The sequence below is a fragment of the Blastomyces gilchristii genome (assembly GCF_000003855.2).
Source record: "Blastomyces gilchristii SLH14081 genomic scaffold supercont1.1, whole genome shotgun sequence".
Lineage (NCBI taxonomy): Eukaryota > Fungi > Ascomycota > Eurotiomycetes > Onygenales > Ajellomycetaceae > Blastomyces > Blastomyces gilchristii.
The window spans coordinates 5,746,488-5,763,941 of NW_003101682.1; the positions used below are offsets into that span (position 1 = coordinate 5,746,488).

The 17,454-nt window shown below is 29.6% G+C and overlaps 4 protein-coding genes across 4 annotated transcripts; 3 read left to right on the forward strand and 1 right to left on the reverse strand.

Annotated features, from left to right (window-relative positions):
* Positions 1–1,576: 1,576 nt before the first annotated feature.
* Positions 1,577–3,798, reverse strand: BDBG_16153 (uncharacterized protein). The gene has a single exon (XM_031724158.1). The coding sequence runs from the start codon at positions 3,181–3,183 to the stop codon at positions 2,233–2,235; it is 951 nt and encodes a 316-aa protein (XP_031575914.1). The 5' UTR covers positions 3,184–3,798; the 3' UTR covers positions 1,577–2,232.
* BDBG_16154 (uncharacterized protein) lies at positions 1,755–2,339 on the forward strand. The gene has a single exon (XM_031724159.1). It carries the CDS (start codon positions 1,796–1,798, stop codon positions 1,976–1,978), a length of 183 nt encoding a protein of 60 aa, XP_031575913.1. The 5' UTR covers positions 1,755–1,795; the 3' UTR covers positions 1,979–2,339.
* Positions 3,799–9,934: 6,136 nt separating the features above from the next.
* On the forward strand, positions 9,935–10,150 carry BDBG_16155 (uncharacterized protein; the record flags this gene model as incomplete). Its single annotated transcript, XM_031724160.1, has 1 exon — positions 9,935–10,150. The coding sequence occupies one exon, from the start codon at positions 9,935–9,937 to the stop codon at positions 10,148–10,150; it is 216 nt and encodes a 71-aa protein (XP_031575915.1).
* A 5,365-nt stretch (positions 10,151–15,515) lies between these two features.
* BDBG_16156 (uncharacterized protein) lies at positions 15,516–16,059 on the forward strand (the record flags this gene model as incomplete). The annotated part of the gene is made up of 2 exons (XM_031724161.1): positions 15,516–15,871; positions 16,023–16,059. Coding segments are annotated over 2 exons (392 nt in total), but the record flags the coding sequence as incomplete, so codon positions are not given.
* Positions 16,060–17,454: the final 1,395 nt, after the last annotated feature.

Here is a 17,454-nt window from a genome sequence, read left to right on the forward strand (position 1 = left end):
TTTCTAAGTCTGTTTTCAATTGAAAAGTTAGTTAAACTGTTTCAAAAGAAGAATAAAAGACTTTTGTGTATAAAACATCTGATTTTTTTCACACTAGTTTAGTAACTAGATTAGATTTTTGAAGAGAATCTAATAAACTAAAATTGATTTTTAAGATAAATTAATAAAATCTTTACAATCTCTTTCTTGAAATATAGTGAGAAAAAGTATGATATCAATTGATAATAAATCAGATAATATGACAGTTTTTAAGAGAAAAACTGATAAAAAATAAATCAATTTTTTACAGAGAAATTGATTAAAACTATTCAATTTTATTCTAAATTATTCAATTCTTCTCACACAACAAGTATACAACTCAAATCAGTTAATAAAGAGTGTAAAAAAGAATTAAGTATTAATAAAAGCTCTTCAGTCACTGAAAAAGTAATTCTTACTTAAAAGAATATGAAATTATAACAGAAAACAGCTCTGTTTTTAATTCTTTATAAGAATATTGTATAAAATTCAGAGAAAAACATCTTACTTTTTCAGAAGAAGTAAAAAACTATTTCTAAGATCTTTTTTTTTTTGTATTAACTACTGCAGAAGAATGAGATAGAAACTACTAAGATATGCACTACTATATACTCTCTATTAAGACTTTCCCTCTTCAGAGTCTTGATATTATAGAGAATATAAGTCTGTTTCTATATAATAATATAAATATTGTCAGTGAGATGTAGAGAAACTGGTTATTTATATCTCAAAATAGAAGACTTTGTCAATGATTATATCAATATAGAGTTAATTCTCAAATTCAATAGAAATCTAGTATTGCTGTTCTCAATTCCTTGCAGAATCTATTGAATATTGAGATATTAAAACTAGATTTAATATATCTCACTGTGCAGGGATCAAAGGCTCAGTCAGATCTTGAAATATACTGATTTTATAGTTATTGTATCTGCTGATTATGTATCAAATACAGTTGCTGAGGTATCTTTTTGTACTTTTCTGCTGAGGATGGGCCAGATCGGAAGGTGCGGTACAAGGGTGGGACTTGGTGTAAAGACAGAGAGGGTTTTTCACAGAGGATGCACTTCAGATGTGTCTGTTGATTATGTGCTTGATACTATTGCCGAGGTATCTTTTTGTATTTTTCTGCCAGACGTGGGCCAGATTGGGAAGGGCGGTACGTGGGTGGGACTTGGCGTTGATGTTTTGGAACATCAAAGATAGACAGGGTTTTCATGGAAGTTGCTTCTCAGATATCTCCATAATTACAGGTCAGGGATCTTCCAAAATCAAGAAGATTGGCGCATATGGCTAGGTCTCTTTGCCTTACAATTTGTATGGCAATTTGGCCTGGGGTTGTGGTGTGGTAGGGGTGAACGGGGGATAATCCCACTCAGGAGTTTCGAACAACGTCTGGTTCATGTTTGGCTGGATAACTCCACCACCACACGGGGTATGCGGTCGGCGATGGGGTCAAAATGCTTGTATGATCAAGGGCTTTTCGATGGATCTATCGGCGGGTTCTTATTCGAAAAATTGAGTGAGTTCGTGGTGGAGCGCCTTGGTTGGCTCATTGAGTTATTATTGTGGCGGACATATTACTTGCGAAAACAGAATTTTCCCAGCCCCCTCTGAAAATTAGTAGCAAAACACCACCAAAAAATCAAAATATCTGCATTTCTCTAGAATCATTCAATATCATCCAATACGTGTCTTTTTCAATCAAATATCATCCAAATACGCGTCTTTCTTACCTTTATCATCAAATCCACATATATCAATCAACCCTTTTTTCAATATGCCTCACAACACCCGCTGTTCTGCTGCTTCGCAAGCCTGTACAGAGACTCCTACCCTGCGCCTCAGTCTCCCCAAACTACCTGTTCCAGAAGTTCTGGATAATGGAGAGGATCCGGTCAATGATGAGATGGAGGAGCAGATGGATGAGGAGGATATAGAGACTCAGTCTGAGGATCCTTGATATCTGCGAATCCCTACACCTGAGCCTGACATCTCATACAGATTGTATGAATGGGTGATTATCAATGAGATAAAGAACAAGAGAGATGACAAAATGATTAATGAGTAGAAAGAAGAAGAAGAATTAGAAGAATGAATCTATAATTTCTACAATCAATTCTTCTATACAGATCTCTCAAATGTCAGTGATTATATTCCCTTCTTCAGCTCTGGCAGCTTCAACTTCATTCAATATGGCATTCTCAAGTGAGATAATCAATGTGATGATGATGAAATATATGATGAAAGGAATAGAAGAACTGAATTCACAATCTCATTATCATCCACATCCAGATCTGCTGTTGAATCTTCCATCAAATCCGCCGTTGAATCGTCCATTGAATACACTGTTGAAATCTTCCATCGAATCCACAGTTGAATCTTCCATCGAATACACTGTTGAAATCTTCCATCAAATCCGCCGTTGAATCTTCCATCGAATACGCTGTTGAAATCTTCCATCAAATCCACCGTTGAATCTTCCATCGAATCCACTGTTGAAATCTTCCATCGAATCCACCGTTGAATCTTCCATCGAATCCACTGTTGAAATCTTCCATCAAATACACTGTTGAAATCTTCCATCGAATCCGCCGTTGAAATCTTCCATCGAATCCACCGTTGAATCTTCCATCGAATACGCCCTTGAAATCTTCCATCGAATACACTGTTGAATCTTCCATCGAATACACTGTTTGAATCTTCCATCGAATCCGCCGTTGAAATCTTCCATCGAATACACTGTTGAAATCTTCCATCGAATCCACCGTTGAATCTTCCATCGAATACACTGTTGAAATCTTCCATCGAATCCGCCGTTGAATCTTCCATCGAATCCACTGTTGAAATCTTCCATCGAATCCACCGTTGAATCTTCCATCGAATCCACTGTTGAAATCTTCCATCGAATCCACCGTTGAATCTTCCATCGAATACACTGTTGAAATCTTCCATCGAATCCACCGTTGAATCTTCCATCGAATCCACTGTTGAAATCTTCCATCGAATCCACCGTTGAATCTTCCATCGAATACGCCCTTGAAATCTTCCATCGAATACACTGTTGAATCTTCCATCGAATACACTGTTTGAATCTTCCATCGAATACACTGTTGAAATCTTCCATCGAATCCGCCGTTGAATCTTCCATCGAATCCGCTGTTCCATCTCCAATTCAAAGCAGTCCAATACCTCAATTTGATGAATACTTCAATTGATTGACAAGGGAACAGTTGCTTCATATGAATATTGACAAGAGTATATTTCAAATTATAAGAGATGGGTTAAAAAGTCCATTATAACAGACAAAATTGCAGAAATTCAAATCCTCTTTATTCACTATTTATAGTGATAAGAACAGATCTCATACTGCTTTTACTTCTAAATTTATATTATAATGAATTATAATCTGAATCTTTCTAATTATTACAATACTATTCTATATAAGTAGATCTGAAATATTCTTTTATATCTTTTTCTCTTATGAAGTTCTCAACTGCATGATACAAAAAAGCTTCAAAATCTCCATCAAATCTCTTCAGAATTGAAGAGATATCTGATATGATCTTTGACTTTATATCACATATTGAACAGAGTTCTCTAGCAGTTTCAAAACAGTGAAGATTTCATTGAATTCAATATACACAGGTGATACTCAATGCTTCGCACGATCTCAGCAGGCATATAATCATTCTTAAGAAGATGTACAATCTTGTTGGTGGTGAAATCACAGAGTTGAGATGACATATTGATGATAAAGATAAGAAAGACGCGTATTTGAATAATATTTGATTGAAAAAGACATGTATTGAATGATATTGAATGATTCTAGAGAAATGCAGATATTTTGATTTTTTGATAATGTTTTGCTACTAATTTTCAGAGAGGGCTGGGAAAATTCTGTTTTTGCAAGTAATATGTCCGCCACAATATTTTATTAAACTTGAACTTTATAATCAGCTACTGAGATAATACAGACTATATATAACTATCTCATAGTCTGAAAGAATAGATCTCTCTCTGTAGTTAATAGTCTGATTATATTATTTAATAGTCTTTCTATCTTGACAGTTCTTTATTAAATGTGATATTTAAAATTTAACTTAGAGTTTAATTATACTTCTAATCATTTGATATTTACACTGAGTTTAATCTCTCTATTTAAAAGAGTTAGAGATAGTTCTTTCTCATTGAATTTAGAAAAGAAATGAATTAACTTAGTTTTATTCATATTAAATTGAATTTGATTAATATCTGCTCTAACAAAGATTTTCTTTACAGCTTTTTCAATTATTTTTAAATTCTCTTTGATAGTTTTTAAGCTGTAGACTAAATTAATATTATTTATATAACTTAAAGATTGCACTATTCTCATATTTCTATTTTTAAATAGATATACAGTGTATATTACAAATAAAATGAGTGAGATTGAAGATTCTTATAATACTTTTATTTTTATCTCAGTCTTATCTTATTTTATTTTATCAAAGAAAAGTTATATGATTCTTTTAAATATAAAACAGTTAATTCATTTTATTAGAGAAAGTGACAGTTTTAACATCTTCAAAGTCTGAATTAAGTTTAACTTTGAAATATGATTAAATACTTCTTTTATATTAATAATAACTACAGTTGAGACCAGATCTTTATACTTTGTTATTTAAATATTATAAATAACTGAGAGAACAGTATTAATTACAGAATATTATTTTCTATCTATTATTTATTCACTGAATAAAAGAGAATTACTAATAGAGCTTATAAAAGATAGTTAAGTAGTTATTATCTTTTCTAAAATCTTTTCTAGACAGTTCAATAGAGATATTACTCTATATAACTTAGAAATTAAAGTTTTTCTATTAGATTTTATAAGAATTACTTCAGTGACTTCTCTTCAGTATTCAGAATGATATTTATTTTTCAAGAGATTAAAAAAGAGCTTAAAATATTCATTTTTTAAGTAGAAGTATGTATTTTAAATAATTAAGAAATTAATTTAATCAGGTCCTGTAACAGTTTTAACTGAACTTGAGAAGATAGCTGACTCTAATTCATCTTGTGTAAGATCAGACTATTCTCAGTCATTTTCATCAATATAATTAAAAAGTAATATATTCTCTTTCTCTTTCTCTGAATCTGATAAGTTTTGAAAGAGAGTTCTTATAAAAGCTTAACATTTTTTCTCAAAAGAGTTTACTGTATATAATGCATTCTAAAACTTATATTCTAAGACTGAAAGTTTTACTACACTTCTTATTTTAATATAGTTAAAAGCTTTAAAAACTTTCTTTTCTTATACTTCTTCAAGAAATTTATTTCAGTAGTCTGTTTTAACTCTTTTAATATCTGAAAAATATTCATTTCTGACAGTTTTGAACTCTTTATCAGAAATTATATTATTCTTTCAATCTCTTCTAGCAGTAGCTAATTATTTTCTTTTAAATATAATATTCTCATTTCATTAAGATTTTAAATACTCAGAAGACTTTCTGTTTGAAATATTATCTTTAATACTTATTAGAATAATAGATGTAATGAGCTTCACTCTATTCTTAAGCATTTCATTTGAGATATCTTGATCAGAATTTCAATATAGCTCACTCTATCTTTCAGATTTTAACAGTTTTATACTTTCTTCAACTGTCTTTCAATCAGCTTTTTCAAAGTTAAACTGATTAGAGAGAAGAGGATTTTCACTTATTTATTTTTCACTCAGTTCAATATTAAATTGAATAATCTTATAATCTGATTCTGATGTCTCATTTGAATTAATAAATCAGTTTATAAGTCTTTTTTTCATTAAATTTTATGATATGAAGATTAGATTTATAATAGATTTCTGTTTCATATCTTTTCTAAAGAATGTTTATTAATCAGACTTATTAACTAAATCTATTAAATACTCAAAGATTTATTTAATCAGATTATCAGCTCTTACTGCTCTTTTACATTCTGAATTTCATCAGAAATAATATGTATTGAAATCTTTTATAATTATAGAGTTTCTTAATAAAGTTATGTTCAGAAACTCTCTATTAATTATTCAGATATTATTATTTTTCTTCAATAACTTTTCATTTTAGATATTTAGAAGCTGTATAGTATTAAACTCATTCTCTTTATCTATAATATCACTTACCAGAATATCAGGGTCAGACATAATAATAAATCTTAGATTAAATTAATATCTTAATCTCTTTCTTTTACAGATCACTAATCTTGACTTTATCTTAGACTTTTGAGATAGAAAGTAGTAGTAGCTTGAATGAGAAATAATATATTTTTACTCAGCATCAAAATTCAGCTTCTGAAGCAGTATAAAAATAACTTTTTATTCAAATACAATTTAAAGATAAGAATAAATGTAATTTGAGTTTCTATTCATATTATTTTAAATAAATGTGATTTTTAAAGAGTTTTTAAACTTTTTTTATTGTTTTTATTATATATTCATACTAAAAGAGAGTAGAGTAGAATCTAATCACTATTATCAGATAGTAGATTATAACTATTCTGAAAAGTAGAAATCTCAACTAGACTGACCGCTGGGATCATGAATTTCACGTTTGATTCCATTTGGTCTGGTCTCATACATTTCTTGGCGTGAATCCCGCTGGGACTAATCATTAAAAAAACATGCAAAGTGACTATATATCAGATCTCAAAATGGAATCATGACTTAGAAAAAATAAGAAAGTGGTTTCATTTGGTTTCATTTAGTCCCATTCTTGACATAAAGTTACTATTTTTAGACATTTTAAGGTTTTTTTTAGACTATTTTTAATTTTTTAAAAAGTAACGCTTTTTGATAACACTCAAATGAGATTTAAAGTCATTTAAAGCAATAAAAATAATTTAAATTGAGAAGTGGAAATCATGATCTCATTTGAAAAATGTGACAAGAGTAGACAGTAAGTCTCACTGAGACAGTATGAGACTACTATCTAATGTTAAAACAGTGTAATGGGATCAGTTGAATTGGTAATAAAATCATCAAATATTCTGATCCTGGTCCCAGACATGATCACACGGTCAGTCTAATCTCAACTGCTTATATTATATCTAGTTCATCATCAGAGTTATTTCTCAATTCTCTAATTTTAACAGAAGTTTAAGGATTTAAATTCTATTTATATTTAACTGAAGAATTGAAGTTTGAAGATTTAGATAGTTGAGAGTTTCTTCTTTTTAAGCTTACAGTTGTGAGTTTACTGACTTGACTATTCTCTTCAGTTCTAGATTTACTTTGAGCTTCATCTTTTCTTCAGTTCTTTTGAGTTCTTGAAGTAAATATACATTCTTTTGAGCTAGATGCATGTTTTTCTTTATAATTAGAGCATTTAAGCAGAGTGTATTGATATATTTCATCTCTTTTTAAGTATGTTTCACATTTATACTCACTAGTTTTATGATCTCTGACACAGAATGCACATTTTGAGTCTCTAAAACAAGAGATTGCAAAGTGTTCATATCTTTGACAGTTTGAACACTGTGTTTGAGCTTTGAGATTCATTCTTGAGTCTTTGTATTTATGAACTCTCATTTTCAAATCTGCTACTCTTACTTCAGAGATCTTTGACTGTTTAAGTATTTTTATATATATTAGAACAGAGATATTTCTTCTGCTTTATCTGAACTCAATTTAATTTAGTTATACAGACTCTTTTCTCAGTTGAATAGAGTTGTATTCTTCTAATTCATTTTTGAGAAGTGATATTTCTTCTTCACAGTCAAAAATTTCAACTGAAATATTATAAAGAATGAATTTGTCTCACTTTTCATCTCTCTTAGATAGAATTATTACATTTAACAAAGATTCTACTGCTGATTTTCAGAGATTCTTATTCTGAATAAGAAATTCTGCACTGAATTCAGACATTGTAGTCAGAATGATAGAGTTTTCAAAGAAGAATGACTCAATTGAAGCTATAACTGATTTTTGAACTTCAATATCAGCTATTAACTGAGAAAAGAACTCCTGATTAATTTCATTTCTAATTCTGAAAATGAGATTTAAGTTTAGCTTGTTTCTTTGTAAGATGTTCTGATTTAAGACTTTGAGAATAAGTCTTCTATTTCTGAAGATTTGAAAGTTTTTCTCTTTTTGTATTTTTTTCTTTACTTTTCTATGAATAGAAGTATGAGTAGTATTCTTCTCAGTTTTCTCAGGATTTTGAGCAGATTTTGAGACAGCAGGTTTAGAGATAGTAGATTCAGCTACTTGAGTATATGTTTTCTTCTGATTCAAAGAAGAAGAAGTAGAAAAAAAAGAAGAAGAGTAAGATAAAGAGTCAGTGATTGTACTAGAAATTTTCAATGTCTTTTGAACTGTGTTTGAAATTCTGAGTTTGAACTTAATCATCTTCTATAGTTGTCTAGTCTGAGCATGAAGAATTAACAGAACTTCTTTATTTATCTCACTCAGACACTGCTTTTCAAGAATCTTACTTGCTTTTTCAAGTTTCTGTATTTTAAGAACTTATTATTTCTCTATTTCTTCTTTCTTTCTTCTCTTCAGAATTTCAATCTCAGAAATAGTATTTGAGAAAGCATCTTTTTTCATATCAACTGAGTGTATTCTTGAACTTATTGTTCTCACTCAATGAAAAGTTGATTAGACTGTTTTAATAGAGATATTTATTAAACTCTTTTAAAAAGTTGATTAGACTGTTTTAATTAAGAGATTTCTAAGTCTGTTTTTAATTGAAAAGTTGATCAGACTGTTTCAAAAGAAGAATAAAAGACTTTTATGTATAAAATATCTGATTTTTTTTCACACTAGTTCAGTAACTAGGTTAGATTTTTGAGATAAATCAATAGAATCTTTACAATCTCTTTCTTGAAATATAGTGAGGAAAAGTATGATATCAATTGATAATAAATCAGATAATATGACAGTTTTTAAGAGAAAAACTAACAAAAAATAAATCAATTTTTTGCAGAGAAATTGATTAAAACTATTTAATTTTATTCTAAATCATTTAATTCTTCTCACACAACAAGTATGCAACTCAAATCACTTAATAAAGAGTATAGAAAAGAATTAAGTATTAATAAAAGCTCTTCAGTCACTGAAAAAGTAATTCTTACTTAAAAGAATATGAAATTATGACAGAAAACAGCTCTGTTTTTAATTCTTTGTAAGAATATTATATAAAACTCAGAGAAAACATCTTACTTGTTCAAGAGAAGTAAAAAACTATTTCTAAGATCTTTTTTTTTGTATTAACTGCTGCAGAAGAATGAGATAGAAACTGCTAAGATATATACTACTACATACTCTCTATTAAAACTTTCTCTCTTCAGAGTCTTTGTCAGGAAAAAGAGACTATACACTACTGAACGTCATCAACATCGTATTAATACAATAGTTCTCATCATTATCAGCTTACTATAACACTCATCTAATACTCACTTATACTAGCTCTCTTGACTCATACATATATTTTACTATCAATAGCTCTATCTTTTGTATGAAATAGATATATTAGATAGTGAATGAATAATATAACAAGCAGATCTTGATACACATAAGATTCATATATCTTCAATATATTCATCCGTGATAATCATTCTGACAGTTATGAGCCCGGTAAGCAGCATCTGAAGAGAAGCGCGATACACTGATCTCAATTCTCATTTGAACTGATAACTATCATTTGAACTGAGATGATTGATCCTCATTTGTATACAGTCTGAAATACTCGACTATTATATTACATCTGATTCCCAGTAAGCAGCATCTGAAGAGAAGTGCAATACACTGATCTCAATCATTATTTAAACTGAGATGATTTATTCTCACATGTATACATTCTGAAATTCTTGACTGTTATACACTCTGATTTCTGATCATATTCTCAAATACTTGAACTGATTTCTCAATTCATTCAATATAACTAATATAACAGATAAGACAATGTCTAGTGCAACAGTTCACCTTAGTGTTTCTGAAGATTGGAAACTTTGGTACAAGCATATGCTAGAATATGCAAAGAACAAGAAGGTATCAGACTTCATCAATCTTGATAAACCTGATATCTTCTCTGAACTAGAAGAACCTCTGAAACCCGAGTGTTCAGAAGAAGTCACTGCAGAGGTCAAGATAGTATATAACATCAAGATCACTGTGTGAAAAATCAAATATATGAAATATGAGAAAATGAATGAAGATATGACAAAGATACAAGATGTTATATGAAGAACAAAGAATGTCACAGAACTATGACATATATGCAGTGAGAATGATGATGTGAAGAAGATTATCTGTTTATTAAGAGATTGACTCTCACTGATGATTACAGACTATCAAGATAATGTGAGAACCTGATATCATGATCTCTGCAAAGCACTGAAAAACAGAGATATAGAGAAGTGATTAAATGACTGATCTCTCATTGAAGAAGATATTAAAGAGACAGATATAGCTGAATAGTTCAACTTGAAGAAAGACTTCTTAAATGTGAATCTAGCTATTAATACAGGTTATGCACAAGTATGAACTAAGAATATCTGACATGATAAAGATGTTATATCTTTGACAGAGTTAGTTAAGAACTTCAAGAAATGATATAGAGAAATGAGTATTCTCAAAGAAGATAAACCTATAAACTTTACTACTCTTAATGAAAGATCTCAGCAATTATCATCAGTGACATTTGAAAACTGCATCTGCAGAGCCTATCACTGATACACTTAGTGCTACTATCTCAATTCATCAAGAAAGCCATCTGAATGGAAGAAAAATGAGAAGAAGAGAACTTAGATTGATTAAGCTCTTAAGAATCAAGAATTGAAGAGACATGTTGATCATGTAATATCTAGAGATTCATTCATGAATATGAATATAATAAATGTCAATGAAGCAGTTCTGAGAGAAATGATTCTGAAGTAATCGGATTCTTAATCTATCAATTATCAATCTATCAATCAACAGATCTGAAAAATATCAATGAACTTCTCAAATTATCACTTCTATCTCTGAAACTTCTGGATCTTTGATACTGGCGTGGAACAGCATATATACAATAATTGATCATGTTTTCTATTCTTTACACCTGTGAATAAGAATGCAGAAGTCTATACATATGATTTCAGCACTAAAGTTAAAGATTATAGAACTGTTAGAACTATTATGATAAATGAAGCAGAAAAGCAGTTCAATGCCAATCTCATCAACACAGCTTACATCTCAAATTTCCATACAAATATTATCACATGAAAATCATGTTTTCATATAAAAGATATCTATTATGATGAAAAAGACTTCAGATTGTGAACATGTGTAGATAATACAATCTTTACATATGTTAAAGTATTTGAGAGATTGCTAGTTACAGAATATAGTGAAATAGCTGTTTTCTCAACTATCTTGAAAAAATTCACTATCAAAGTCACTGCAGCTACTACATCACACACTTCTAATATCACTATATCTGAAAAAATAATATCTTTAAATTCTTCAACTTCTATAAATTCTTCTTCTAATCTATCATTACATACTTCAATAAATCATTCTTTCAACCTGTCAATACACATAAAACCTTCTTAAAAATCTAAGATCTCTATAGCTACTCAGTCTACATAGTATAAGAGATTAGAACATTTATTGAAAATCGGCATTTAAAAGCTTGCAAATGATATAACTAGTGTTTAAATCATCAATCTAGAAGACACTGCAGACAAGCTTATCACTGAGCTTTGTAAACTCTGTCATCTATCTAATGCAAAAAATCAAATATCTAGATTTTCTCACATTGAATCTTAAATATCATTTGAATGCCTATACACAGATATTACACATGGCTCTACACAGTGCTATAATGGTGAGTGTTATCTCATACATTTCATGTGTGATTATCTCTGTTTCCATATAGCTATAACAGCTATCTAAAAATCAGAAATCTGAAAAGCTCTTAGATAAGCTATCAATTGAATTAAATATTAATTCAACTGTACTATAAAGACCATTCATATTAACAATGATACTGCAGTCAAGGAAGCAGATAACTTCATAAATTAAGTAAATGATGAAAGTCTAGAGATAGAGTATTCTTCAGAGTATATTCATGAGTAAAATAATACAGCAGAGTGAGCAGAAGCAATATTAATAACAAAGATAAGAACTCTATGAATAGAATCTCTTCTGTCACAATCACTTTTCCCTGAGATTGCACTTACTGTCATCTATCTAGCAAATCAAACCTCTACTAGAATTCTAGATTGAAAGTCATCTCTATGAGTATTGAAAGAATTTCTACAAATCAAATCTCATTTCTGCACTTATCTTCAAATCTACAGATGTCACATCTATGCAAAGATACTGAATAAAGTTCTCAATAGAAATCACTCTCAGAAGCTAGATTTCTGAGCATATATTAAATATCTAGTTGAATATGATTTTATAAACATCTATTGAATTTGAATTCCACACTTAGAACAGGTGATAAGAGCAAGAGATGTGATGTTTGATGAGAATAGAAAATTCAACTCTGAAGATCTCTACATTGAAAGATAACTAAGAGATTGAGTATCTAAGAAGGTGAAGCATCTATATATGAAAGTTTGAGAATCATCAATGACTTCTATTAATCAATTGAAAGAGATTATAGATGCAGATATTGATGTTTTTCACTCTGAAGAAAATGCTCAAAGCTTCAAAAATATAGAGGAGGAAAATAATGAGTATAAATATTATAATGTTTCAATTCTTTCTATACTAGATTCAACATCAGAGTCAACAGGTTTTGATATTAATATTAATACTTATTCAGCTGTGATAGATAAGTAAACACAGAACATTACATCTAGAGCTCATAATATCAGTGCTGACTTTGATGAAGCAAATATCATTGATAACTGCAGAACCTGAAAATACAGAGCTGCTCATCTTGTAACAGTTTCAAATGTTAAAAACAATTCATTTCAAATGATCAATGAGACATTCTCTCAATCACACTCAGACTTCTACAAGTCTCAAAATTTATTTTCAAATACTATTTTCATAGTTATCAATAAAACAGCTACAACAACAGTATTTATACTGATTTTAAGAATTCATAGATCTCAACTGTCAGATTCACTGAATCACTGAGCAGATGTTGAAAAACACTCATATTACAAAGAATTTGAGAATGCTGCTAAGAGAGAATGAGATAGTATATCTCTACAGAATATATATGAAATTACTAGCAGATTACAGAGAGACATCTCAGTTATCTCTCTATAATGAGTATTCATTTACAAATTCAATGATGAAGGTTTTCTTTTGAAATACAAAGCTTATATCTGTATACACAGAGATCTTCAATCAATCACAGATCTCACTACAAAAGCTTGCATACTAGCTGTCAGAGATCTCTGAATCTTATTATCTTTAACAGCAGTACTTGATCTAGATGTAGAACAGCTAGATAAAATCAATATCTTCACTAATAGTAATATTAATGAGCTAGTATATATGAAATTATCTGATGAATGATGAAAGTTGAAGAGGATGCAAAATTTGAAGTATATAAATCATATACTAAAACTTCTATAAGTATTATATGAATTACACAGATCACTTCTTCTCTGGTTAAATAAATTATCTTCAATATTGAGAACACTAGACTTCATCTCTATATCAGAGAATTGATGTCTCTTCTTTAATGATCAATTAATCATCTTCTTCTATGTGAATAATATCATCATTCTATCATGATAAGAAGATTTGAAAGAAAGAGATTAACTAATCAAAGATCTTAAAAACATCTATGAGATCTGACAGATGAGAGATTTGAAATGATTTCTCAACATGCAAATAATATATGATCATCTCAACTTGAAGCTCTGACTATGTCAGAATGTCTATATTAATAAGATAGTTGATACATATCATCTCATACATGCCTGCAAGGTCTATACCTCACTAACTGATACTCTGTTAGAGCCTTTTAACAAGTCAGTTATATTCATAAAAATTCATCATTATCAATAATGTATCAGCTTCTGCATCTACTCAGCAGTGATAACATGCTCTGATATTACATATGCAGTGAGTGAACTAGCTACATTCATGACAAATTCATCAGAACATCACTGATCAGAGATAAATAGAATGATATCTTATCTATGTAATATGAAGAATCTTACTATTCAATATAATGATAACATTGATAGATTTCTACAACTTGATCTCAAACCTGATATCATTAAAGCTGTCAGTGATGTCTTTTTCACAGATAATGCAGATCATTACTCTATATAAGAATATATCTTCAAACTGTTCAGTGAGACTGTTGATTGAAAATCAAATAGACAGATAATTATAACTACATCTATCACAGAAGCTGAGCTTATTACTATCTCATAAGTCAGTAAGAAGTCTATCTGATGAAATAGATTCTTTTAACATATTTAATTTGAATCTGATCATAAGATCTGTATTCAATATAATAATTATTAAACTGTTGACATTCTTACAAAGAAAGACTTCTCTATAACTATGAAGCTCTGTCATATTGATATATATAAAAGCTGGCTCTGAGAACATGTTCAATGCAGTGATATTACAGTTGATTGAGTGTCTACAGCTCAGATGCCAGTGAATGACCTCACTAAGACTCTGCTACACCAGAAACATACGGAATTTGTCAAGATACTAGGCCTAGTTGATATATCAGATATTATCAAGATATAAGCAGAATAAATAATTTATTTTGATATAATCTCTACAGATTTATCTACACTCTTTTTACTACAGATTCATCTACACTCTTTTTATTACAGCATTGTGATTTAAAGGTTTCTTGCCAGCGTACGATTACAGGTGTACGCTGGCTTCTTATATATCATAATATTGTACACTAAATTAATTAGTGGCTGCTATGGCCCCTTTACACTTGTAAGCAAGTTCAGAAGCGGCTGCGTTATTATCCGACAGTTGTACATTCTTCTGAACCACTGTATGTTCTTCTGAATCACATTCTCTCTCACCAGATTCAGTCACGCTCACATGACCATGACACCCACCCTAGCTTCATGCGGATTAGCACGCCACTAGCATTCGCAATCTTATGACCTATCTCTGATTCAGCTAGCATTCTGTGTACACCCTCACAAAGAAACTTTCACTATATTACATTACTTATTCACTAACTTTTCTCATCTCTTAATTATCTTCTTCATCATTGTCATCATTGAATATCACTATCTCATTCAAGATTTCTATCTCTCTTTCTATTCAACTCTTTTCATCTGTTTATCTATTATATTATACATGTTTCTGATAATGACTCTCTGTTCTCATAATAAGCATTCTCATAGTGCTCATACCAGGCAGTTCATTCGCAGTAAGTGTAATGTGTTGTGAAATATGATCAGGACTTATTTATCTTCTAACAATTGTCAGAATATACTATTATAAATGACACATCTTCTTCATCTTCTTATACATCTCTGATCTTCTTTTCTTCAGTAGTATCTGATCATGTTTTTCTAATTGTATTATATAATCACAGATGCTGATGTTTTAATTCATGTAAAATCTTCACACATTGACAGATTCATATCTGTCAATGATTGTGATTTTAATGTTAAATTATTAATTGAGAACTTGAAGAATGTGATAATGAAGAAATTATCTGTGTTATATATAACTGAGTCTTCTGCATTCTTCTCTACTCTCTCTGTTTCTTTCTCTGCTGCTTCTCTTCAATCTTCTACATCTGTCTCTGTGTCTGATTCTCCTGCTTCTGCTATCTCTGTTCTTACAACTCTCACTCTCACTACTTCTGGTTTTACTGTCTCTGCTTTTGTTATCAGCTCTCCTCATTTTAAGAAGATATTGTATAGACTTAATAAATCACATTTCTCAGTATGTATACTTCTATTCTTCTTATCAACTCTCAGAATAATTTATTATATAAAGACTGTATATAATATAACTATCTGAAGCTTGATCACAGATGCTGATTATTACATTCATTTTAAATATTTATAGTGAGATAATTATTCATTTATATCAGAGAATCATCTTCTCTCTCAACAGTGTTAAAATTATAAGTCTTTTCATTTTTTATCTTTTCTTTCTGATGCTGATTTTTCTATTCTTAGAAAAAATCATTATAAGTTTTACTGTACATGAAGTCATGATATTCATAGATATTAAGAAGCTTTTTATAACTATAAAGTTCAATATTGTAGAGATATTTACTCTGATAAATTTCTTCAGAATAATAGATCTGTATCAGTCTATTCTCTGATATCTGTCATTTAACTTTATAATGCAGACAAAAAATATCTGTGTTTTTAGAAATGAGAATATAAATATCATACTCTTTTACACTCACAGATGTGAGGCTTATATATCTTGTCTGAGATATTATTATGAAAATAAGCTGTTTATATACTGTATTTTACTTTCTGTATTCTCTTATATCTCTCTTTCTCTTTCTGAGAAGTCTTATATATGTTGTAATTATATATACAACTCTAAGATCAGTGAGTGTTTATTCAGTAACTATTTTCATCTCTGATTTTATGATTTTCATATATTAACAATGATTCTTAGTTACTTCAGTGTCAGAGATTATTCTAATTAAAGATAATAATGTCACTGAGACTACTCTCTCTTATTCTTAAGCTTCTTCTATTACTTTCTCTCTCTCTTCTGCAGAAAAGATTGTATACATATCAAGTTATAAGTATTCAGTTTCAGATAACTTTTACTGTTATTTATCTGATTCTGTGTCTTCTTCTTCTTCTGTTTCTTCTGTCTTTACTCTCTTTATTCTGACTTCTAGTTCTGTAAGTTCTGCACTCTTCTTCAATTTTTCTACATATACATATATGCATTTCTATATTGGCATTCCAGTCAATCTTGTGATAAATGACATTAATGTTGTATACAGAGTGATAGAGGAATCAGAGATATATACAGTGTTATTATAAAAGTAGCTTACAGTTCTTAAATTTCTTACAGATCTCAAGTTTTAAGATTTTCTTTATTTTTAATGTTTCTCAGATGATATAGTATTGAAAATAGATTAAATATGTAATGTATGAAAATGAATGAGATGTATATAATAATATTTGTCTTTTACAGTTAACTTTTATAGTTGATGATCAATTCATTATTTCTTTTCTTTTCTTATACTTTTTCTTTATCTGCTAGTCACTACTCTTACACAATCTCTATATAGTACAGTATTCAGTAACTAGGTTCAGCAGCTTTCATTTTTTATAATTCTATCTCATATATTATACTGTCTCTCTTCACTCACTTAGATCACTACAGTGAACAGCTCATTAAAACTAATCTTATCTAATCTCTGAGCATTTTCAGAGATTAAGATAACTTAGTCTTATACATCTGTGAATGTTTCTGATAGTTTATTCTCTGTGATCTTTATAATTGAACTGATGTAAACAGTTGAATTCAACTCTGAATTTCTTTTT

What these genes read in the sequence shown, in the direction of transcription:
- BDBG_16154 (XM_031724159.1), top strand. Translation starts at nt 1,796, where the DNA reads ATGCCTCACAACACCCGCTGTTCTGCTGCTTCGCAAGCCTGTACAGAG.
- BDBG_16153 (XM_031724158.1), bottom strand. Translation starts at nt 3,183, where the DNA reads ATGGAACAGCGGATTCGATGGAAGATTCAACGGCGGATTCGATGGAAG.